General features: G+C 38.1%; 1 protein-coding gene across 3 annotated transcripts in view; it reads right to left on the reverse strand.

The window, feature by feature from the left end:
* Positions 1 to 1,667: 1,667 nt before the first annotated feature.
* Positions 1,668 to 25,234, reverse strand: part of NRDE2 (NRDE-2, necessary for RNA interference, domain containing) — a 25,483-nt gene continuing 1,916 nt past the window's right edge. Inside the window, exons 2-14 of one of the 3 annotated variants that reach the window (XM_010711814.3) lie at positions 20,040 to 20,148; positions 18,660 to 18,848; positions 17,559 to 17,708; positions 16,522 to 16,984; positions 15,938 to 16,340; positions 12,969 to 13,102; positions 10,877 to 11,000; positions 9,366 to 9,541; positions 8,295 to 8,681; positions 6,435 to 7,363; positions 4,473 to 4,611; positions 3,047 to 3,118; positions 1,668 to 2,409 (exon numbers count right to left, since the gene is read on the reverse strand). In XM_010711814.3, coding sequence (XP_010710116.1) covers positions 2,284 to 2,409; positions 3,047 to 3,118; positions 4,473 to 4,611; positions 6,435 to 7,363; positions 8,295 to 8,681; positions 9,366 to 9,541; positions 10,877 to 11,000; positions 12,969 to 13,102; positions 15,938 to 16,340; positions 16,522 to 16,984; positions 17,559 to 17,708; positions 18,660 to 18,848; positions 20,040 to 20,148 — 3,401 coding nt within the window. In that variant the 3' untranslated portion in view covers positions 1,668 to 2,283. Of the gene's footprint in view, positions 2,410 to 3,046; positions 3,119 to 4,472; positions 4,612 to 6,434; positions 7,364 to 8,294; positions 8,682 to 9,365; positions 9,542 to 10,876; positions 11,001 to 12,968; positions 13,103 to 15,937; positions 16,341 to 16,521; positions 16,985 to 17,558; positions 17,709 to 18,659; positions 18,852 to 20,039; positions 20,149 to 25,234 lie in introns of those variants that run through there. The other 2 variants (XM_031553641.1, XM_031553642.1) reach the window with 2 other exon arrangements.

Genomic DNA, 25,234 nt, shown 5'->3' on the forward strand with positions numbered 1-25,234 from the left:
TGAGAAGGAAAGCTGCACTGCGTTATGCTAAATCTAGAACTGCCTCCTTGTACGCTGAATGCCATGAGAGTAGCTGAAGAAGCAGCATATGTTTGAAAAACTTAATTCTTACCTTTTGCAGCAGAATTTTTGCCTCTTTCTCCAATATTTTGAAACTTAAGGAGGGAAGAAAAAAAAAAAGTAATAAAGCCAGCATGTTTCCCATACAGAAAAAATATAGCAGGGTCTGAATTGAAGGCAGGACTTAATTTCAGGGGCTCCAGTGAGTGAGCAGCATGAGTAGTGTACCAGGAAGAACTGCTAAGGAGGAAGAGGACCCCTGAGAGGGAGAATGCATGGAAGAAAAAGGTGACTGAAAAAAGAAACACAATGGGAGCACAGCTGTGCTGCCCTTCTCACCCCTACCTTCATCTCCTTCCCAGAGCTTCAGAGGAAGTGGCATTCTGCTCTAATGGGAGAGCAGAAACACACTAAACATCCACAGTTTTTGGTTTGGTGCACAAAGTAATTCCTACATCCAATTCGGGAGCATCTTGGTATATGAAAGAAGTGTGGAATTTAAAAATAACAGACTTCAGGGGCACTGTTAGCTTCAGCTGGTGATTGCGCACCTGGTGAAGGGCTGTGGCTGCTCAAGGAGCACAGGCAAATTGTTCATACCTGTGCTCCCCATGTGACCAGGACGGGTGCACCCAGGGTGAAACCACCCTGCGCTCATATAGGGGCCCCCTACTGAAAGGGGAACGTCTCTTGTACTTCGGCTGCTGCTTGTGGAGGATTGCTGTATGGCCAGAGAGCTCCTCTCCAGCTAGGTGAGTTCCTTTCTTCTTTCTGTATGTGACTGTTGGCCTACCTGGGAGTACTTTGCCTGGTATTGCTAAGAACTTCTCAGAAGCGATTTTGCTTCTTTATGAGCAGAACACATACTTTTTAATGAAGACTCATAGCAAAACCAGCATCACCTAGGAGTACCAGGTTATAAGGCTCTTAGGAAGTGCTATGATGCTATTTAAAATTCTGCGTGTTCCCTGTAACGTTTAGAATACTTTTACAAAGATGAGCACGTGAATTGTAGCCTCAACTAACACATCTCACACTGTGCTACTACGGGCAAAGGCGAGGTTGAGGCTGCAGGACTTTGTTTTCCATGTAATTGGACCTGAGCAGCTGAGCACCTCCTGTCTGTTGCTGTGCTCTCACTGCCAGTTGTTGCTTTTGTCCTAAAACCCTCTGAAGCAGTTTGGGGCTCTCAGTAGCTGCAGCTACTCTGTTTCAGACAATGTCTAACTTCTGAGTACTTGAATGTCAAGAGAAGGGATGCTTAATGCAGTTGTTTACATACTTTCATATATTGTCTTACAGAATAAATATAGCATAATTATACTGTTAAATCATTACTATATTTCATACTATTTATCCATGAACTTGCCTCAAGTTTCTTGGAATAGAAGCTAGTCATTGAGGATGTGCTTCCACTACTCTGCTTTCTTTGGAGTGGATTGAATACAGAACAAACCTTTCTCTTATGATGATTGCTCACATTTGCATTGAGAGAGAGTAATCAATTATACAGTCTTGATTAAAAATGGGCTGCACTGAGATGTTCTAGAGAGATAATTTCATTTTAAAATTCACAGTAAGATTAAGAAAAAATAACTCAAGTTCCATTTGAATTATAAAAATTAAGGTATGTATTTCATAAATATTCATATTAAAAGTCATTTGTCAAAACATTCCAATACAAGTCCATAACAGGTGTCTGTTGAAGATAAGATTTGGCTTTTACCAGCTGTCCACAACAGATGTAACTCGCAGTGACTTGGTACTTACAGACACGTGCATACCAAACTGAAGGAGATTACTGAGGTCTGCCAGCAGGAAGAGAGTGGGGAACCCATGGGGCAGATGTTTATTTCCTGTGGGGCTCACCAAGCTATAGTTAGCGCATATGGAATCTCTACTGAACTCGATGGCATATAACTTCAAACAATAGAATAAGAAATGTGGGCAGTGTACAACAGGACTACGTTTGTAAGAGGGTATCCTGTGGAAGTCAGCGCTACTTCAGTGAATGGGTGCATTTTTGTGGGCTAAATGCAGTTCTTGATCCTGGAATGCTTTCAGCTAGAACTCCATTTTGGTAGCAATTTGTACAAAAACTTGGGGGGAGGGGGTGGGGAGAAGTATACAATACTCAAGTCACAAAACAGAGTTCTTGTTTGAAAAGAGTTCTAAGTGTTAGTTTTAGAACCGGCTTTGTATTTTCTTCATCCTTATCTTCTTTTAAACCTCTAATAGTAGATCCAGCTCTTCCATAGGTACCCGCACTCTTAATTCTTTTTCAGTCATGAGATCGAGCGTCTCCTGCAGCTGCTCAGGGAAGTATTCCACTGCGTCCATGTAGAGTACCTAGAAAGGCAATGTGGGAATGAGAACTTATCTGCCATCTTTCTGTCAGAGCAACACAGATGGGGAAGCAGGCAGACATGCAAACAGCCCTGTAGCAAGGATACAAGAACAATCACACACTTCTTAAAACTACCACAAACAACAATACTTCGACACTCACAGCAATGTAGGAGTTTAACCGAGCGTGTTCAACTCTTATTGAGTAACTGTGTTAACGTACTGACCAAGAGGTGCTGGATCATTTGCAGCAGATACAGACACCGCTTGGGGAGTTACAGGTGCTCCTGAGCAACTTCTCTCACTGTTAGTTAAATGCATTTTAACTTGCCTATATGCTTCTGCTACTGCTGTGCTTATGTTAAATGTGGTTTGCAAGACTCAGCTGCTTCTGGGTCACACAGAGAGGACTGTATTACCTCCTCATCCCATGCAGCACCTTTCTGTGCTGATCTTTGTCTCCAATTCAGATGTGCATCTTTTTTGCAGGAAGTCTTACAGCATTTCTCCAGAAATGTCTACTTTCATTTGCATGTTGTTATGTAGTTATCATTATGATAACTACTAAATTATTACTTAAAAAGAAAATACAACTTCAAAAACTAGAGTGGTAATAGGCTTTTTTTATTTCTATGCTTACCTTTGCCCAAGGACAGCTTTGAATGGCTTTATAAAACAATCCTTTACTCTTTTCTTTTTTTCCAACTGAAACCTATGTGAGGAAAAAAGGGTTCACGTTTCAATACAGTAATGGCTGAAATAACAGAACAAATGTTTTAGAGAAGGAAATTACTACTGTAAAGCTTGGTGTTCCTCTATTGAGGAACTTCCACTACACGATCATCTTTGGTACCACAGAGGTGATAATGTATTCCTTTTGTGTACTGAAGAGATTACATGCATGTGTACTTCTCAGTATAACTTGTTAAGGTTGGATCCCCTTACATATGAAAATGAAAGTTAAATTAGCATGTCTGCAAGGAGTTACAACTTCTCCCTCGATCCACTCAACTATTTGATAAGGAGAACACAGCTATGAATTTTTTCAAAAAGAGGCAGACAGACCAGAATGCTGAGCCAGTCTGCTTATCTTCAGTCATTTCAGTTATGGGTAAAAGCATTTACAATCTCTTGAAGAAATTTTTTGAGTTGGGCTGCTTTCAAAAACACCTTACAAGTATGGGATTTTATGACAGCTCCAAAAAAACCCAATAATTCTAAGATACCAAAGATACACCAATTGTGTTGAGATGTTTGGAGAATAAGAGCTTGCATTTTCTCTTGCTCTGTCTACTGCTGAAAACCAGATTCCATGTCAGTTCCTAAGATCCAGAAATTCTTTCTTGTATCATTGATACATTGGTTGTAGCAACTAGTTCTGCTGTCCTGTTCTCCCTTTACTGAATAGCAATGCGTTTTGCTACTGGAAGCTCTTAGAGCTGTGCTGAAATCTGGCTGCCCTGCTGGCTCGGTGCTGCAAGGCCAGTTCTGGTGTGCTTTGGCCAATTCTTGGCTCCCAGCACAACAGAGATGTGGATGTGCTGAAGGGAGGCCAATGAAGGACCACAAAGATTGGAACATCTCTTCCATGAGGGAGGCTTGGGGAGTTGGGAATGTTGAGCTTGGAAAGCAGGCTCAGGAGGATCTTAACACATACAAATAAATGGAAGGTGCAAAGAGGACTAAGGCAGGCTCTTCTCAGTAGTGCCCAGTGCCAGGACAAGAGGCATTGAGTACAAACTGGAACACAGGAGGTTCCATCTGAACATCAGGCAGCACTTCTGTATGTGTGCCTGAGCGCTGGCAAAGGTTACCTGGAAAGACAAGAAACTGCTAGCACCTATATGAAACCACATTATCAGAAGCTATCACTCCTTGTAATTCATATGAATTAAATTTTCCTTAATACTGCACACAAGAAGCAGCGTTGTAATTCAACAATGTAACACCTTGAAAACAGCATAAGCAGCATTTCACATTCCTTTTTTCATGTGGTATTGTATATACTGTGCTGATGAGAAATTCCAGATATGATAAATACAGTAAAACTGATACACTCTTCTTACCAGAAAGTTCAAATACATTCTCCACAGCAAGGGACAGTGGGTACCATTTTCACTCTGAATCGCGTGTTCAAATAGAGATATAATCCTATTTGTTAACCCAGTTTCAGGAATAGTAGTATATATTTCACCAACATCTGCCCTGGAACACAGAGGGGGGGAGGAGGGGAAGGAAAACAGTCACTTAAACACAAGCTAAAGACCACGTGCAGATGAAAGAGGGTAGAAATCAAGGTACTGTCTGTACATAGACAGGGGTTTGTACTTCATGCTATAAAATCTGAATGTTATAAAACATATTTGTAGCACTTGCTAATCCAATCTGTGATTTTTCAAAGTAGAAAAATCCATTAAAAGCAGATAAACAAATTTTTCTGTATTCACAGAACAGCTCCTTCAAAGGGAAGGAAAATTTCTCTGAGAACAGTGATCTGCTATCATCTGATCTTAAACCACTTATCTTAGTCTTCATTCAAGATGATGCATCCTTTGAAACTTGGCACAGCAACCCAAATTTGAGCCCATGTCAGCAAACTGCCTTTTGATGTCAGTTCAGATTCAACCCTGGCACCTTTGTCTTGGATCAGGCCCTGGGTTACAGCTCTGAATCTCAACTGTGATTAAATAGAAAACCATTTTATTTTTCACAGTTTCAAATCCTACATCTTCCAGGCATAAAAAAAGAGTGGTGTTTTGTTTGTTTTTTTTTTACCTACAGCTGATACAGACTACCTTATTTTTGATGTTTGCATTGGAGGAAGGATCCTGCAGCACTTGGGGCAGTCTCACCCTGTGTGTTTTCCTTGACTCAGAGGTCATCTCTCTACTCTTGCAACATTCAACTTGTCTTTATAGAAATGTAATCTATGGGAACAGCTACACCAACAGAGAACGATCCAGAAAACAACTAAATGTCACAGAGAAAATAATCATTCTGGGATTTTAACATGGGTTTCCAATAACAGTAATGAAAACCCATCACAGTGTCAGTCTGTAATTAACAGCAAATCAAATTATAATCCTACTTGCCATCTGATGGCTGTAGAATTCTAATTACAGTTTAGGATCACGCTCACCGACAGCTCAGGAATGTCACTATCATGAGTGCATGCCTGTTGCCAGACTACGGCAAAGCATGAAGTGGGCATGCTTGTTTTAATGTATACTGATAATTCTGTAATTTCATCAAGTGCTAATATTGGAAGCTTACAGCTATGTACATTCAAGATAACATTCTCCTAGAAATCTCTGCTTCTATGGGAAACACAAAGAACCAAGCTGCCAACACTGGGGGTATATAGGTACTACTAGAAAGGTACCTCCCAGCAATGGGTAGACAAGTTAAGGAGACCAAGCTTTAAGAATAAACACATGCTTCTATTCCTCACAACTCCAACCCTTTCTTCCTTTCCCAAGAAAAAATATCTGAGTCCAGACCACGCTGCAAATTCAGGAAATTTCCACCCTCTTCTACCTAGTAACAACCCTGTATGAGAACTGTACTCTCAAACACTCACTATGGAAACAGATCTGCCACAACTGTGCTGTGACAAAGAAGTGAAGTAGGGCGGTGAGCACAGTAAGAAGCTGTGATGCAGCTCTGTATTACAGTACTTCTTGCTGGGTGCACTGAAGTGCAGCCATTTCTAAGCTCATGTCTACTTTGACCATCTAAACAGACAGAGCTATTTAAAAATTACTTATAGATGTGCACCGTCCCGATGTCAGTGCTAAGTAACACAAGCAATACACCATCTGATCCAGCAGAAAGGGCCTGAGACCAAAATCTAGGCCTGTAACTCTGTTCAGGATTCTGTCTCGCTGTCCAGCCTTGGACAAAGAATCCTGCCTAGTCACAGCTTCTTCATCTGCAAAATGAGAATGATAGTAGCATTTCCTCTCCTCTGTAAAGCAATCAGATACGTTAAAAGAAAAGCATAATCGTAATGAGCTGCAAGATATTACCTCTGGACATTCTCAATCAGTTTTTTTCTCATCTGCTCTGCTTGGATGGCAAACAGCCATGGCTCTAAAGAGTTAGTAGACCTTGTGACACCATCGAAAAACCTTCGTGCCTTGCTAGCACTGTGAGACTTCCTCTGGCTTTGAATATATGCTCTCCATAGAGCCTGGTTGCTAGGAAACCATTTGAGGGCCCCTGTTAGTGCTTCTCGCAAAGGACTCAAAGGATAAGCACTAATTTTCATGTGGAATCTGAGTAAATTTGCACGCAGCAGTGTGACAGCCTCAAGAGCAGTGGGAAAATGCTGAATGCTGGAAGTCTCTGCAGTATTTTCACATTTCTGTGGATGAGAAGCTTCAAGCTTTTCCAAAGCCTGCACACATACTGATTCTGCAGCGTCAATTCCAACAGTCAAATACTGGAACACTGTGTAACAGCCAACTATGTTAACCAGTTGATTGGAATTACTGGCCCGATCCTGATCAGAAACCGGTGCCTTATTTAAATAATCTTGCAGTGCATGCTCGTATGTCTTACGAGCTTTCAAGACACTAACAGATAACACTTGTCCATTGTAGGGTACGTATGGTCCACTTTCAGTCAATTTGGTCAATATATGAACAGCACGTGACGTAACAGCTCCTTCTAAACTTTGCAGTAGCTCCACTTCCAGCTGGGCATAAAGCAGACTGAGGCTGCACAGCTGGGGACTCTTCAGTCCTCCCGTCCCTGCTGTGCAGAGGGCTGTGTCAAACACCTTCCTAGCATCGTCAGTGTTTCCAAGCAGCCATTCCAGGTAGGCGTAGAGTTTCCAGAGAGTAAGGTTATTTCTGTTGTCAGGTGCTTTAAGGAGATTCTTGGCCAATTTTTTACTTTTCCTCCCTTGAGCCTTCAGCTTCTTCTTCTTTTTTGTTTGGATACACTGAACTACCTGCAGGGAGAATAAGCAGAACATGTTCTGAGAGAGGTGAGAGAAGGGAAACAAAAAATGTACTGTGAGATTTGGCTGTTGTTTTTATTTCATTGCTGTCTTTGATTTCACATCATTCTGCATTTCACCACTGGCCAAATCTGTTGCTATTGAGTAAAGCTGTCAAGAGTTGTGTGTCAACAGCTCCCTTCTACGCACCCAAATTATGCAGACTTATCATTCTTGTGCCTGCCACTGCATACGTTAAATAATATCAAATGCCACTCCTTTCAAAGGCCAAACAATCAAAAAAGGAGCTGCTGATCTGCAGTGGTTCAGAACAAAATATGAGATGCAAGTAGATGCAACTTATGACCAACACAATTAAACTTTCAAGTAGCAGAAATGTGTTTGAGGGAAAAGCCTGCAGGTTTCGTTGGAAACCTTCTGGTTAGGTAGTCTTTGGGTGAGAGACAGGGAACTTCTCCATATGGTAAACACAATGTTAAGGTTTCTTGAATGCTAGGAGGACAAACTTGACTTCACTTCTGTGGGAATCTATTTGAACAATTTTACGTAACTAAATCCACGCTCAAGTGATAAGGTGTTACTTCCTCCAATCACACTGCAATTGTAACTTGTATAGGAAGTCACCACCTTATCACCTTATCCTGATTAGGTCATCATACCGTGGTATTGGGGAGTATGCGCTCTGAAGAACACTGATGGAAGTACTTGGCTCACACACTTTGCCTTGTATAAAACGACTTGCATCCATTCTTGCCTAGCATATGAAGTATCTCATATACATATATATATACACATATATATATATCTCTTTGAATACCCAGTCCTATAAGACTTAATTTTCCTCAGTATTTATTTTACTCAGACGTAAACACACAAGAAAGTTACACAGCATAAAAGCAATTATATGCAGATTCCTCCTTACCTTTGATATTTCATACTGTAACCAACAAATGGACAGGTTTGATTTTTCCTTTCCTGAAAACAGCGGAGATAGAACATGAAAAACATTCTGTATGAACTCCTCTCCATCTTTACAGTGGCCTATGTGATGTCTCCTCCTTAGCATTGTGTCCATATGACCAATACTGTTGAATCCAGAAAGTGGTGTATCAGTAGAAGTCAGTGGCTTTTCATCAGAAAGCACGTTGTCAAAGATATTATTTTCATCCATGGCAATATAGAGGTTGGGAGGAAAGAGTTTACTTATACATGGAACTCCCAGGAATTGCAAAAATGAGTACAGTAATTGATGCTGAATGTCTGGATTAGAAAGCTGGATTAAAGATGGCCCAAGATCATCAAATAATACCTAAAAATAAAATTAAAAACAAACTCAGTAAATTTATGCAATCAAAATTCAACAAACCTGCAACTTAAGTAACTAAAGAAGCTTTTTGAAGCCAATAAAGATTTATAATTACTATTAAATAGTAAGGAATTTGATTCAAATTAAAAACGGGTCAGTTAAACAAGCAATGCATTTTTCCAGTCAGATGGTAAGTATGCTATCAACAGACTTCTTTGTCCTGGAATATCAAAGATCTCTACAGAAACCTTATGCAATACAAGTCTAGAGAAGATATTGATGAGGCCATTTAACACATTTTTGTTTGAAAATCCATGTCTGACTTGACCCATCTCCCAAGAAGAAAAAGTTTCCAACTATCTGACTTGAAGCTAGCTGCAGGCAACAAAGCCTTTGTTTATTTAGTGCAGACATCTTTTTAAACAGAAGATCCGTGACATTTCTTATCTGTGACAGATGAGGGAAACCACAGAGCAGCAAAGACAGACTGTTTGCCTACAGCCCTTTCCTAAGTTTACCATAGCATCCCCAAGGATTTCAGCAGAGTCAGCACCAAATCTCAGGTGAATTTTGAATTACAAACAATTGAAAAAAAAAGAATTACTCCTTTAAAAACGCCCATTGGCAATGAACCCAAATGCAAGGGTAATTTTTTAATCACCCCTTGTTTTACTTTGCTATAGTGACCTGTCTTTCTGGATCTTCACAGTCTTCTTCTGCTTGATTTTTGGTTTTGTCTGGCCTCCAAGGTAACCAATGTCTTGATTCACGAGAATATTCAATATCCATCCAAATGTGCCACTTGGGGAGAGTTTTATCCTTTATTTCTTCATCCTCATCCATTTCTTCTTCATCATCATCATCTAAAAACAAATCAGGGCCCCCCCACAACACACTATTATTAAAGAAAAATCTACTTGACATACAATGTAACTACTTTAAAACTGTAAACAAATACAGTGCTAATAAACCAGACATATGACAGCGCTGAACATTTTCACATCAGAGCTCTGGGTTTTGACACCAACTCTGTACTGTTTCTAAACTTTCTGAACGAGTGAATCAATGTCAGCATTCAAACTTTCTCATAGAGAATAAAATTAAATGCCAGCAGGTTGTGGGATACTTGACAATAGCAGTTTACAACCAGTAGCCAAGAGTCAGTAGCTACCTTCTCATGCAGTGTAGGTTCTTCACTTCATACCTGAGCGTGCTATCTCAAACGTGTTTTATGAATATTCATGTGCACAAAACATATTGAGAAAAAGGCTGTAAGTAAAAAATATTATTATGATGTCAAACATTAAAAACAATACTTGGCAATGTTGCTTTAAAATATCTAGTATTTTCAAAACTGTAAGCAACGTGTAATAGAAACCAATGTGGTCAAACAGATACAAAAAGAAGTGTTTAACCACAACCCACTTTTGCTGATCTTAGATCTTAGACACTTAGATGTTATTAGAGTATTTTTTCTGTGACAGCATATGTTAATTTTGTGCTGCAAGTGATGAATACTTCTAAGTTAAAGAAAAGATGTATCTGTTTAAGAAATAGTCCTGAGATAAAGGGAAGCACGGTAGATGACAGGACAGAGTGGGACTAAGCAGCAAGGAGGTGTTTTTTGCATCCCTCCTTGAGACAGCAACCTTCACTTCTGCATGTTCCCTGTCTCAGAAGCACTCCAGTCAGATGAAGAAGCAATTCCTTTATTCCCTGTGTCACACAGAGAAAGGCAAAGTTTTCCTTCTATTGCTATTCCTTTTATTGCTACTATGCTATTTGCTGTAAGAAACCAAACTCATATGCTCCTACAATTAAACTAGGAAATGCATAGGCAACTATCATCTAAATAATATAATCCTACCTGCTCTATGTGATAACAGAATGTTAAGGAAAGTAGCTTTCTTTTACTTTAGATGGGCACAGGTCTGAACCAAACAGTCATGCCTTTCAGAATAGAGTGCAGGATGTCCCTTCCCATCTCCCTCATTTCTCTTTCCTAGGAAGGACAGCAGCATTCCATAAACAACAGGGGACATAAAACATTCAGACACATTTCTGAAGTGTGATACAGTTCATCTTGAGCTTGCTAATGCTTCTGTGCAAAAACATGAGAAGAAATAGCTTGCATCATTCTACATGAACTTTTTAGAAGAACACACGACACACAACTACACATATTGATATAGGCATACCAGGATTGTCAACAGCAACCCAGCCACCCTTTTCTTGTTGGTGCATCCATGCTCTCCAGCCTCTTGCTCCTTTTTCTCCAATTCGTGGTTCTCCACTATCCCAAAAAGGCTCAAAGAATTCCACCTGTTGTTTTCGGGCAGGGGGAAGAAGAACAAAACATATTTAGAAAAATAAGTTTTGCTATAGTACAGACACTGACTGAATCAACTTTGGTTGTATCTAAAGATTTTGTTAGATGCTGCTTAACAATCTGCAGCAACTCAAATACTTTGGTTACACGTGTGGCACAGCACAGCTGTCATCAGCTGTGCTTATTAACATAATGATCATTTTGAAAAGGTATTAAGCTTTACAGAAAGCAGAAGACTTTTTTTTTTTTGTCAAATGTCCTATGCAGATTCTTCAAGGATAAGGATCTCAGGATGGGGCTCTCTGAACCCAAATTTTCCCTCCTCACATCTTTTTTGGGTCCATGAAGAAATTGGTTCAAGGAGTGATGATTCAGATACTGCTGTGGTCAAATCAAAACACTACAGTCAGACATAAATATGAGTGGACTGAGATCAAGAAGAAAAGATCAGTTAAGCCTCTCATCTCTCAGGTTTCAAGATGATCAACAACCTTAGAGCTTTTTTCAGCGAGTCAAAAGTGCATGGTTCTGGGCCTAACTCTGTATGCAATCTTCTCCTCTTTTGATTCAACTCCTACCCCGATTTCTGTATAGTTAGCTCTAACGACCATCTCTTCTATTACATGCCTCTGCTGTGTACCAAATCTTGGAATGGACATTGACATGGGACTCAAATACAAATGTTAACAACAGAATTTACTCTAAGAAAAAGTAAGCATCAACATATCAGAAAATGCAGGATTTACAGCAACTGCAAAATCTAATTTCTGCTCCTTATGGATTTATTCTTTGCACCAAGTGAGAAAGTGAATTGCGGAAACAGTACGGAAACAACAAATTCAAGACTGAGTCATAATGTTTCTAAAAGAAGGCAGAATTAAAGATGTTCCACCAACTGTAAATCTCGCATTTTCTTATTTTCAGTAATTGCACTTCCCAGGCCTAGGTACTGTCCTGTTAATTCTGGTTCTTTTCTTATGACTTTTTGAACACTACAAATAATCATACCATTTTTTGGAAGCTGGAAGTGTTTTTGTGTGTGTGTAACTATACCAAATCTACCATCCTACACAAAAATTGAAGTCTAAACTTTTGGCGCTTTAAGAGGACATTGGTATTATCAGAACTCCAAGATCACTTCACTGGTAGTCAATGGTGTTAATTTAGAGAAGAAAAAAATGGAAGCTAAGTAGCAGGTGCTAGAGAAGGTGGAGTGATAAAAGGATTTTTAATATTACCCAATTTTTGTCACTTACAGCAGGCTCACTGCCTAGCTGGTGCCTCTCTCCACCACCCGTTAAAAAGGAAGTAGCTCCCAGCAATTCAGTGGGATGATGCTATGCTGGCAATGGCCACCTCTCTGAATATTAGCTGACTGTTACTGGAGCCTGTGCCTAACAATCTCCTGAGCAAATCTAGAGAGAAGTGATTTAATACTTACATAGGATGTGCTGAATGGAATATCATGGGAAAACTAAAAGATGCTTTAAAGCATGAAGATGCTCCTAATGTAAATGTCAAAGAGTTGCTGAGAACATATAAAGGAGAACCTGAGAAAGGCTACAAGAACTGTCTAATGCAGAAGGCTCTAACTTATAGGTCCTATCAGCTTTCTCCATCAACAACAGTAACAAGACAACAGCTACTCCGGGAAAAAGTGGAAAAGCACTAACTACCCAGACTTTGGTCAGCCAGCTGTATTTTCTCCATCTTTGTCAGTAAGAGGACAAGAAATGACTGGTTATTTCACTTCCATCATATACAGTGGAAGCATCAATTTGGCACATAGTTTCAGAGGACCCACAAGCATTTTGCCAATGCAGGCACCGCCTTGAAGAACCACAAACAAAGTTGTGATTCAAAATATTTTCCCCAAGTCCTTAAATTACATCAATATTTTTCGGCCACAGCATTCTCTGTAATGCACAAGGGCATAAACACGTTTAAATAGAAATTGCTACCTGTCCCTTTGTTGGCAGATCTTTTACGCTGTCAGGTTTAAAGAAGGTGAAGTCAATCAGAGCCTGAAACAAAGACACCGCCTTCTCAGAATGGCCAGCTTGTCTCAGAAAGTGGCACTGCTGAATAAAGATAGCTGCGAAGTAAAGGAGATGAAGTGTTAATATTTCAAAGACATTTGTTGTGAAGTATTTTATTACAGCCCACAAATATACAAAACCATAATTGAAGTGCTGTGTGGTGGAATTGTTCTGGAACAATACCAAAATCCAAAAGATGGGAATAACTGGCATCAAAGCATGTCAAAACTGTTGTAGCCTGATCGATCTGAAAACCTCTCAATTTCATATTTAGAGACACACATAACAATGTAGGTTTATATAACTGATTCTGATCCTTTTATCTATCTGTTTATAATAAGAAGTGACAAGCATCTTACCCCTTTTGTCTTACATTCAGATTTACATCAGATTAATGCATACAAAACTCAGAATTCAGGTAAAACATACAGAGTAGGTGTTTAAATAAATAGTCCTGCAGAGCCATCGATTGTTTCTGATAATGAAGAAAGACTTAAAGAGATTCCTGAAGGTATTTAAACAACAAGAAGTGTGTGGAATGCACCTAACAAATCCTCCAAAGCATTGGAACCAGTGTAGACAATTTTCCCATCAATTCTGGTATTTAACTGCCACTGGGAAAAAAATGTTGTTTCCTAGCTAATAAAGTTTGATTAAAATTTTCTGATGGAAGAGATTACCTCATCAGGTCTTGCTGCTAAACGGAAGCCAAAAATAAATGATAAGCTAAGATATTTGAAGCAAAACAAAGATGAGCATTTTTTGGTGATAAATGCTGAAGACATCATGAATGGGTATTTGATTCACTCCACAATGCTAAGACACTTTTGCAGAGGAACCTAAAAGATACGGATCTTTCTGCCCAAACCTCTGCATGCAATTTTAGAAGTGGGACTCCCTTCCCACAGCAAAACCTAAGAATGCTTATTTTCACTTGCTTTACATGACAGATCCCAGTGAATTTAAAATGTAACCAGTTCTATTAAATAGTTTGAAAACTAGACTATAATTTTAAAACAAAACTAACCTACTTTTTTAATGTTTTTAAAAAGTAATTATTTCCAAGCATAGTCCTATGCACTGCACGGAACTGCACACTAGATGGCGCAGTCCAACACTATTTAAAATCAGCTCTCAGATTTTATCATAATCAAAGGTCAAAGGTTGAAGACAGAAGTCTACCATACATCTACAGTGCTATTCCTCTCATAAATAATTTGTGAAATTGATAGTGCATTTATGTTAACAATAAATGAATAAAATGGTCATTTTCCTAGTAAGTACACTGCCAGCTCAAAATTAGCTCAAGAATTGCACAGGCGTCGTACTAAAACAAGCAAACAAACAACCCAAGAGCCAAAGCACCTGTCAGACCAAAAAAACTCCACACTGGAAGTTTCTCCACTCCTACTATTTGAATTTCAAAGTGCAGTGGGGGAGAGGGAAGTAAGAAATCCAAAAAAACAAAGGAAACCAGAAAAAAAAAAAGGGGGGGAAAAAAGAAGTCCTCAGCAGTGCTTGTAAACAAATGGCTACAGTGTTAATACACAAGTAGAAATTAAGAGTGAACAGAAACACAAGCAGAGTTGATTTTCTTTTCAAACTATCTATAAAGGTAGACATGTCAAGAAACAAGTTTTCTGAAACCATCAATCAATATAAAAATATTCAATTAGTTAAAGAGATGGTAGAAAAAAAAGTTTCTCATAGCAGTTACCAAGTCACACATGTTCTGCACAGGGAAAAAATGAAAGAAAAACCATTCTGTTTGCAAAATACAGAAGGCTGACCTGAAAAACAGTCATTGCAATTGGTGTACAAAGTGATTGAAATATTAGAAATCAGAAGCAGTCTGACCAATCAGAAAATACCAGGCAGTGCAACAGCCACCTGCCAGCACAGGACTTTTCCTTTACAGCACATTTTCCAGTGCCTGATCCAAGATGAATCAGAAGAAGACCACAACAGATCCGAAATTGAAAATAGTTTATAACCCAGCAGCTCAATCTTAAAATCCCAGATTGGATGCTGTATAACAGATTTCTCAAACAGCAGCTACAGGATTTGGACAAAAATAGAGACTTCTTCAACTACGCCACAGATGAAGAAGCATGGACTACATCGCAATAGACAAATAAACCCACATTCATGGTGACACTATTATTTCCCCCCCCTCCCCCGTGTATTCATAGATTAATGATCACAATGATCCTTTGAGATAGAGAAGCATAATTGAAATGGGATATGTTACATTCCTTTGGCTCCAAAGAAATTTAAAGGCTGTGCCAGAACTGAGCAAAACCTGCTTCTTCCCTGGATCCAGTCCAGCATCCTAACCATCCGACTAACTATCCTTCTAGGGATAATTATATAATAAACTTTAACTTGTAGACAAACACATATAATAAACATAAAAGGCACGATCACATGCTATTACAGCTCAGGATTCTGAATCTACTAATTGGGACTCTTGAGAAAAAACTTATTACCCTTCTGTTTTCTGTATTAAAGTAATTAATCAATAACCTTTTGTGCAAAAGGAATTGTTTCTTTCACAAGGCAACCTTTTTTTTTTTTTTTACACTTTTTAAAGATAAAAGCACATCTCTTGGCTGTCGACTGCATTTCTTCAGCCTTGACATTTGCACTGTAAACTACTCAGCACATTGGACTTTTCTGGATGTTACACTGCAAACTCTTCAGGGAAAGGAAGCATCTGCTGCATCCATATTTGGGTGGAATATCTGCTTTAATTCTCAGCTAAAAACTCAAGATTTTAAAAAGGAAAAAAATTCCCATAGTAGATAGGAAAATCTATTCTTCTAGGGAACGTAGTCAACTCCTGTGAAGACTTTCCAACGGTAACACAAAACAGAAAGAAAGAACCTTACCAAGCATAGCTTCCTCTGTGCCAGGCAGTGGAGGATGTGATACCATGCTGCCATCCTGTACAGCTGCCAAGGTAGTCAAACATTTTCCATAGAGGCTATTGATTTTTGAAACAGAAAAGGTACTGAATTGACTTTGGCAGAACAGGAGATATTTCTTCCACAGCTCTGGATTATTGGGATGTATGAAAATTAGCTTCTGCCATTCTTTGATCACAGCTGGTGATTCCCAGAATTCCGTGCAAACATTCAGCCTGGCGAGTTTCAGATCAACGTTACTTGGATTGCTTTCAATTGCCCTCTCTAAAATAGCTAGTTTCTTCTCCAAGATTAACTTCAGTGATTTTCTTCTTACTTCCTGCTCTCCCATACTGGCATAAGGGCTAGGTCCTCTCATTAATTCATCCTTTAAACAAAACAAAGATCACGACAAAATTAGGAAGAATCATCACAAGAACAAAGACACTTGTGAAAATGAATTAACAGCTCGTTCTGTGTAGAAGATTCATAGTCCTAAACAAAGGGAAGTGAAATATAATGTTTGTGTACTTATTACTCGGAAATAAGCAATCTGTCAATACACATACCTGAAATGAAACAAAATTCATCCAAGCCTGAATGTCTCTTGGATTTTCTCTGACTTTCTTATTATGTTCTTCCACTTTTGTCATTAGAATGGGGTTAACATTTATCCCAGAATCTTGAAACGCCTGCTGCGGATTTACAGGCTCCTGTTCTTCACCTTTGTACCCTTTTCCTTGTAGCCACTCTGTAGTTGATGGATCATAAATCCCAAGAGGATTTACTTCTGTTGTGTCAGAAGGATCACTGGTTTCCACGTGGAAAACTGGTATAAACGCAGCTGGGCCAGATGGAGAACTTCTATTGCAAACAGGAATCCCATCTGTGTTCAGGCTCTTCACGTTGTTCTTTGAGAAGTAGCGCTCAGGTCGCCTCTGCAATTGCTTCTTTTCTGACGTTGTGCCGTCCCAAGATATACACTGTTTCTTTGCATCTATGCCAAGACAGGACTCTCCTCTCCTTTTGTATCTTAGAAGGAAAAAATACAATTAAACATCTTCTAAAGGACACATTAGAAAAAATAACTCATTTTTGAAAGGAAACATGAAAGAAGTACATAAATTCAAATTGATCCAAGTGACATGTGCATAGAGCTTCAAAAGTATAAGAACTTGGCAAATTTCTTCTTATTTAATGCTCCAATGTAATTATTTTTGCAGTGACATCAGAATTTATACTATCACTCTAAGCTTCCTCTCAGTTCAACAGTATCCGTCATGCTTGCAGAAGAAAAATTATTTTTTTCCTCCTATCACTTTAAGCCATCCATGTAGACAATATTGGACAAAGACGAACAATCCTGTCTACAACAAAACAAATGTTCAATCAAAATATGAAAACGTACTTTATTCCCATTATTTCACGGCATCTTTTAAGATATTTCCACCCAAAGCAAAGTTAAACTTCGAAACAAGCTATTCAGATATTTTCTCATCTTCATACACATTTGAATTGTCAAACATTTCACAATCAGTCTCAATTTAACAAGTCTTGCAGAGATTCCGTCACAGTTTGAATACCAATACAAACAGATTTATTGTACCTTGCGATGTCCCCTCGATACAGGGATTTGTAGGCCCAGTTTGCAGGATCTGATTTTTTGTCTATTCTGAAAGTTTCTGCTGTGAAAGCCTGGACATCATCCAGCCAGACAAAGCGGTTGCTGGTAAGATTTGATGTTTTATCATCTAGACTGATGAAAACAAGAGATATATTCTAATTATTCATGTGCATATTCAGCATTTACAAAAACAAGAAGCATTGCGTTTCTGTAGTTCCCAATAACTTAATTTACCCAAAGCCATGGCACATGATTCCTTACTGCAAAGTCAGTCAAACACTGGAAAAAAAAAAAAACAAGCAGAAATACACTAACGGGGCCATCAAAAGAGAACACAAACATGTCTAGCATTTTCAAGAACTGGACTGAAAAGTAATAAACAGATTTAATGAATTAATTTCTTGATAAATTATGTTTTTAAAACAATAATTTGTTACTTTTCTAAGTGAATTATCTCAGTAAGATGCTACAATAAAGAAAAAGAGGATAACTTGTAAGAGGATTATAGAATCAAAGAATGGTGGTAGGGCATAGAGGCTGAAAAATAGCACTTTGTGGTTGAGAATTTGCTCTATCAAACAGTGTTCTTGTGCTCTTTATATCTGTTGTCGTTTCCACTAGTGAATAGGAGGCAACCTACGTACATGAGAGAACTCAAGTGAAAATTGCACTTGGCTGAGATCTAGAGGAAACTATGAACTTCCAGTCTGAATTCAACACAACTACATAACTTAGTGGATGAGTTTTAAGCCCTCAGAAGCTTTCAAAACCTTCAAGATGCTTACAGATAGTCAAAATAGGTCTCCAAACATCTTCAAAAGTGTTTCATTATGACCATGTTTTGTTTTAAAGAACAGCACTTCACAGAATATTTTAGTCACAGTATTTCAGAAATAACCTAACAAGTGCTTCCAGCTCCTTTTCATTGCTTCAAAGATAGGTTTGATCACCTAAAGCATAGGGAAAAAAACTAAACAAAACAAAAACCAGAGGCAAAAATCTCATTCATTAGGCAGAAAAAAAAAAAGAAGAAGTGAAAAATACAATGAATTTAGATCCTGTACAGTATTAGTAAGTACATACTTTGTGGCAGCTTTGTCCTTGATGCGCTTCGTGTCCAGCTCTGATTCGCTGCTACTGGAGTCCCCCTTGGCTTTCTTTTTTGTCTTATAGTGGTGATGCTTTTTCTTTTTCTTTTTCCTTTTCTTACTTGACTTTTTCAGACTCTCATCTGTATCACTTTCCCCTGATAAATCTGATCTTGAAGTCTTCCTACTTGGAAACAAGTATATACTTAGATATTTGATCTGAGTAGTAAAACTGTAAAGAGGTATCACTGTAAGAAAGCTCATAATCATGTTCTCCTTCACCTTTATTCTGTCTGTATTTTGGGAGAAGAGAGTTATCAGCAAGCCATACAATGAAATACAATAAATCTGCAGTAAATAATATACAGCAATATCATAATAGTGATAGGCAACAAGATTTTTTTTGACATATTATTTTGCAAAGGTGAATTAAGCACGGTGAGTTTATTATATCATTATATTTGAAGGGTAATCTGTAAATTCCTTAGTTTTGTGACATTAAAATTCTGAAAATGTATTAAAAAATAGAATACATGACTGATAAACAGAACTGTGGTGGCATTTATCTCAAACAACACATGCAAATGTAAGCAGAAGCATATGGAAAGAGGTATTCAACTGTGATTCTTATAATAAAGATATTCTGTCTCATTTCCACCAACAGTCAACATGAATGTGAGAGCTTGTATCAAATTAAACACGACTAAGTTTTCATACTTGGCAACTACAGCTGCATTCCGTAAATTATTAGGTTTTAGTTATAGTCTAGATATGTCAAGTGTAGCAACTGTTCTGGCAAAGGTACTGAAATCAACCAGCCCTTCAGCAAATATGGTGCTGAGAGCACATTTTTGTAAAAGGATAAAATCAGCCACTTTAGCGATGAGCATGCTCTATGCAGCTGCACAATTTGATACATGTAATATCTCATTAATTCACATCTTTAACTAGTTCTTAAAAAGTAAAATAATTCCTATACTTGACTGTGGAATGGTTGATTGAACTGGTTTTCACAGAATAATCACAGTGATGATCCTTAATCTTTTGCATTATTTCAAGGGTCACAGGACATTCAGAAGCTAATGAAGAATCATCACTCAGCCCCCTTTCTCTGCCAAAATAACAAAGAATTAAATGTAGCTGTGAGAAAACGAAAATGGGAATGTAATTACGTAAGTATAATTTCTCATTATTTTAAGTTAAAGGACATGGAAGTGTTATTCATACTTCTATATGACTCAGCTCAGGACTTTTAAAATAGTGAACAGTGAAATGAAAAGCGGTGCTAAAAGCTCCTGATTTTGGTCTCACATAACAAAGGATAAGCAGGACATAAGGAAGAGGCTATTTAAAGAGATACTGAAGTATATCCTACCTTATTAGTGGTGATTTTTCAGGGGTGAGATTTGCAGCTTCTGCAGTGCGCTGATGCAGTAACAGGGCATCTTCCGTAGAGAAGCTTGGGTTACTAAGCCAGTCCAGCTCTGCAGGTAAAAAGGAGATCAGTGCAAACTAATTTGCTACGTTTTTTTTTAAAGTTGGGGGGTTAATCTAGTCAACAGACAGCTAAATTTACAGCAAATGTCACTAAGTCATGAGGAATAGTTGAATGTTGGAAAGCAGCCCATCAGATTTCCATTTAGCAGAACGCTAGGATTCAACAAGGTAAAATGTTTAGGAGCTGGAATCTTCCTGAGACATCAATCTAAGCTTTTAAAAAGACACTATGTAACAATACTTAAAAGTTCATACTGAAAGCAGATAACACATTTCATATATTGCTAATATACTTGGAAAAAAATAATCTCTCCCATACTCATTTAACATAGAAAAATTCTAACTTTGAGAGTAAATTTGATAAAAAAATAGAGAAGGATATAATTACATGAGAGGAGTTGTTAATGTAATGCAACATATGCAAACTTAGAAAGTTACAAAATACACTTTATTCACTGCATGGAAAATATATTTAACACTATTTTACTGATAGGGACAACCATTACTGATAAGAACACTCAAATGTTTTATACAAGATCAAAGCATTTCTCTGGATTCTCAGTTCTTTATCCACTGTAATATCATTACCCCTTGAAATTGCGTGAGAAGAGGCTAACCATGTTCATGTGGATGCTTTAGTTGGCATTTAGCATTTAGACCAAACACTCAGTCACTGGATAAGGTGCTAACAAGATGTAAAGATGTGGTTTTGCCATTACTTCACTGATATTAAAACTCCTATTTTCATAAAGGAAACCTGGAAATTGCTAAGTGTGTGAAATTTGCTAACATTAAATGAGGAATGCTATTTGGCAGAAGCACGGCGTATAACAGCAGCCTTGCCAGTGCCACTCCATGCAAGTGGACAAAAGGAATGCATTTCACCTCCATGCTCTTTACAACCATTTTTGCCTCCATGTTCTTCCTGTCACATTCTTGTCTTTGTGTTGTTGACTACACTGACCTCTAATCCTTAAATAACACTAACTCACTGTCTGCCAAGCCATACATCTCTCCTCCTTCAGAGTTTTTCTTTCAGAAATATCTCTTCATACCAAGACGCTTTCTCCTGTCTCGTGTCTCTGACTTCTTGTCCACAAAAGGCTTTAAAATGGAGCAGGCTACAGAGCAGCTTGCTAACCTAATATGAACTCTCAAGTCCCCATAACAGAGCACAGCTCCATCCTCATTCCCCAGCAGATGGGCAGCCCAGGGAGAGCTCCTCCCAGGTCATGCTGAACCTCCACCATGGGGCAATCAACTTACCAAAGCCTAACAGGTAAAACTGAATGATGAAAACTCAGTCTAATCTGATTGTGTCCCTCCGCCTGGCAACTGGAACCACCACACCTAAGGCAAATATTGCCATCTTTGGTGCCATTCAGCACATGAAGCTTTTTTTTTTAATTTCCCTCCAAGGAAATTCCTTAACCATTCCGTATGTGAAACACACAGGACTAAAATTCTAACCTGAAAACTCCATCCCTAACTGAGATAATTCAATAACTGTCTCACAGCAGGGCGCTGCTTTGCACAAGAGATATCTTGAGTAGATTAATTAAATACGATGTTGATTTTAAAAAATTGCTATCTTTCACACTTTCAATTATTTCTCCTCACGTTGGTATTGAAGAAGCAGGGTAAAGGAATGCAGGAACAAAATGCAGCCCTACAATATTTTTCCACTCGTCACACTCTGGTGTTCCTTACACACAGACAAATTTAGAGAAGATAAATCAGCCCAGAGAACTCCAGATTTAAGTAAATACAACTAATCTGTGCATAAGAACTTTATTTACTTACAGAAATAGAGGATAAGTCCAATTCCTTTAAAAAGAATCCATCACTCTTTAGATTTGCATAGTATCACCCAGATCCACCCAACAAAGCAGGAAATTTACTGGTTGGCAGTCAGTGGTGTTAAGGCTTATGACTAAAGAACTAGAACTCATTAGCCAGAGCTCCTCAAAATCATTACATCTATTTCAAAGACATGCAGAACATAATCCAATTTGTCACTGGCCAGATCTTTCATAATGGACTCCAAGCAAGAAAATCTTCTCCGTAGAATTTGATAAACTGCTGTTTCCCTTTCCAATATGTAATAATTCATTTACTAGTGTTATTTATTTTGGCAGGAAATTATTGTAATGTAGTTCTGTACTGATTTGAATGAAGTATTATGGTTCAAAACCACTTGAAATATATTAATACCAATACTCACAACACTTAATAAAACACTGGCTTAAGCTTGTCAGAGAAAAAAGGTAAGCCAAAGCAAAATGAAGTTAAACTTCTTTTATAAGCATACAGAACTGCTGGGATGAGATCCAAAATTCAAGACTTACAGTACCCAGACCACTAGGAAAAAAGTCTACGATGTTAAAACATGTTAGGTCAAGATCTTAAACATGTTATACATCACAAAAGAGGTTTTTCATCAATTTCAAAAGCATAGTATCTGGCCCTCCAATAATTAATGCAGGTAATGCATTTTTCAATATTACTTGACCATGTGAACATATTAGGTGCAGAATGGCCAAACAAGGAGAAAAAATGTCTGTGTACAACAGCTTTGTTAACTTTTATAACCTTGAGAGTCAAGGCTTTATGGTTCCAAATAATTTTCAAATGGAGATACAGATCCTAAGCAGCATTAAGAGTGTCAGTCTGAAACTGACACTAAAACTAAAACAAAACAAACAAAAAAACCACACAACTCACTGATATATATTTCTCTTTAATTGCATTATTTGTTAAATCTCTGTTCATTTTATCAGTTTAATCAAGAAAGTAGCAAAGCTTCAGCTGCTTTGAAAGAAACAATAAAACCTGGGACTGATCAACCATATAAATTCCCCTGAGGCACAACCCACTCTTGAAGTCTACAAGTCAGTCCCGACAGCACCTATAGCTGATCTGGCAGAAGAGTGAAACACCATCTTTACATTTCTCTGTTTAGGAGGCTGACAGGAATCACATTCTTAAGTGAAGAGTGAGTTGGCGAAACTCCCACTTTTCCTTCTCCCTCAAAAGTCAGCAAATTAATCTTGCAGCTTACAAAAGAATGAAGCCTGGATTTCTGAGCTGTATCCTGTATCTTTTATACTGCCCACTGCTGCCACAGCTTCAGGAATTATCTGGGTTCTCCAGACCCTTCTACTTCCCCACATCCCTTCACCACTGCCAGGGCAGCATGCAACCTGTGCTGTACCAGATGTTTATTAGTTGGCCAATGTGTGTATGATCAATGCCAAGCAGTTTAATTCACGTTACAGCCTCTCTTGCAGGAGTGGCACTCACACAGATTTCTCTTTTCTAAGCAAGCATAGATTTTTGTCAATCTCTGGATTTGCCACTTTTACTTCCCACTCAAAATGAATTTACTGAAAGGCTTAAAAATATTGAAGGGGAAAAGAGAGATACTGAGGGAGCAGGCCAGCAAACATGGGATTCATTTCCCTAGGAAATTTGCATTAAATATAGCAAAATAACATCTACTAACATCTGTAAGTGTTGTTAACAAACTTCTAAGATGTTGGCTTAGCTTTACTTGTTACTCCCTGACCGACGTGGAGTCACTCACTAAACACGCCACAATACACTTAGAGAGGTGAGCATAACCAGATTTGTTGATAGCTCAAATGGGTGCTTCAGTGCCTTAAGAAAACCCTTAAAAAATGGGGTTATAAGCATTAATCCCTGACTGCCTGTAGCTTCATTCTACCTGAAAGATGAGATCTAGCTGCATTTTAAAAATATTGAAGAATTACACTGCAGGTTCAAACCCCTGTAGCACAATCAATATATCTCTGTGGGCACATCAGTGAAATGGTTACAATTCTCCAACTACAGTGTTTTCTGAACAATTTAATCAAACTGACCTAATACTCTGGAAAGAACTGAACCATTTTTTCCATTACGCAACAAGCAAGCCCAAGCTTCCTTGTAAATCTCTTCAGTGCATCAGTTATCTGGATACAAACATTTCAAACATCAAAATGGATTCCAAACTTTAAATCCTACTATCTCAATGTTTTTTCCTTGTCAGTTGTCAAAAAAGCTTAGTATTCTCACAAAACAGACATATGTTCTGAGAGAACGTACCAAATGAAAGATGTAAAACATCTATTTTGTGATGCATGTACTTGTTATTCCTCTAGAAGCATTCTAATGGGGTTTTTCATACTTTCCCCAAAATAATAAAAAATAATAACAATTACAGTGCATGTCTAGAGGGACAATTTTTAAGAGTTACAGAGTTGTGCAAAGAACTTTTGTTGCCTTTCAGAACCCTGAAAATCTAATTTAGCAAAATGAAATTTAGCAAAAATCAGTGCAGCATCTTAACTATAAAATACTTTGGATTGTAAATGATGCTGTGCATAATGCTTACATTATTGTTGGTGGGGTTAATTATTACCACTGCTCTGTTCACTACAGCTACTGATAAATTTGTAATCAAGCCTTAATCTTCACAATAAAACTGTAAGAAAATGTATACAATATTACTTTGAACTCCAGAAGATGCTGAAATTCAGCCATCTAGCAGGACAGGATGAATGTACAGCCAAACTTCTGTTCCAGAGAGCACTTAGATTTATATAAACGGGTTATGAAAGCTTGTAACAATGTCAGACAGAGGTGAGAAGAACCAATCAGGGCAAGAATGTTTACATTACTAGCTCAGCTTTTATGATAAAACTACTAAGCAGTCCTGAATGTATCACATTAAAAAACACATACTCTGTGAACTCTGTATCATGATGGACTTTGGCTTCATATCAGCTCTGAGGAAACAGAGCCCATCTATCAAAGATACTGAAGTTGCCCATCAAGTTCTCAAGTTCTCACAAGCTGAATGTGTGAAATTTGATATATGCCACCATAAATGTGGTTCTGAGTTAATACCTAATTTTTATGACTTATACTGAAACACGATACTTGAAAACTAAGTACGAAAGTGGCTAAAACATAAAATGAACAAATGATGGTTCTTAAAGTTACGCCAATAGTTATATAAAAAACATCCAGTAAACCAAAATATAACTCATAAACAATGAAAAAAAAAAG

The sequence above is a fragment of the Meleagris gallopavo genome, chromosome 5 (assembly GCF_000146605.3).
Source record: "Meleagris gallopavo isolate NT-WF06-2002-E0010 breed Aviagen turkey brand Nicholas breeding stock chromosome 5, Turkey_5.1, whole genome shotgun sequence".
In the NCBI taxonomy this organism is placed as follows: Eukaryota; Metazoa; Chordata; class Aves; order Galliformes; family Phasianidae; genus Meleagris; species Meleagris gallopavo.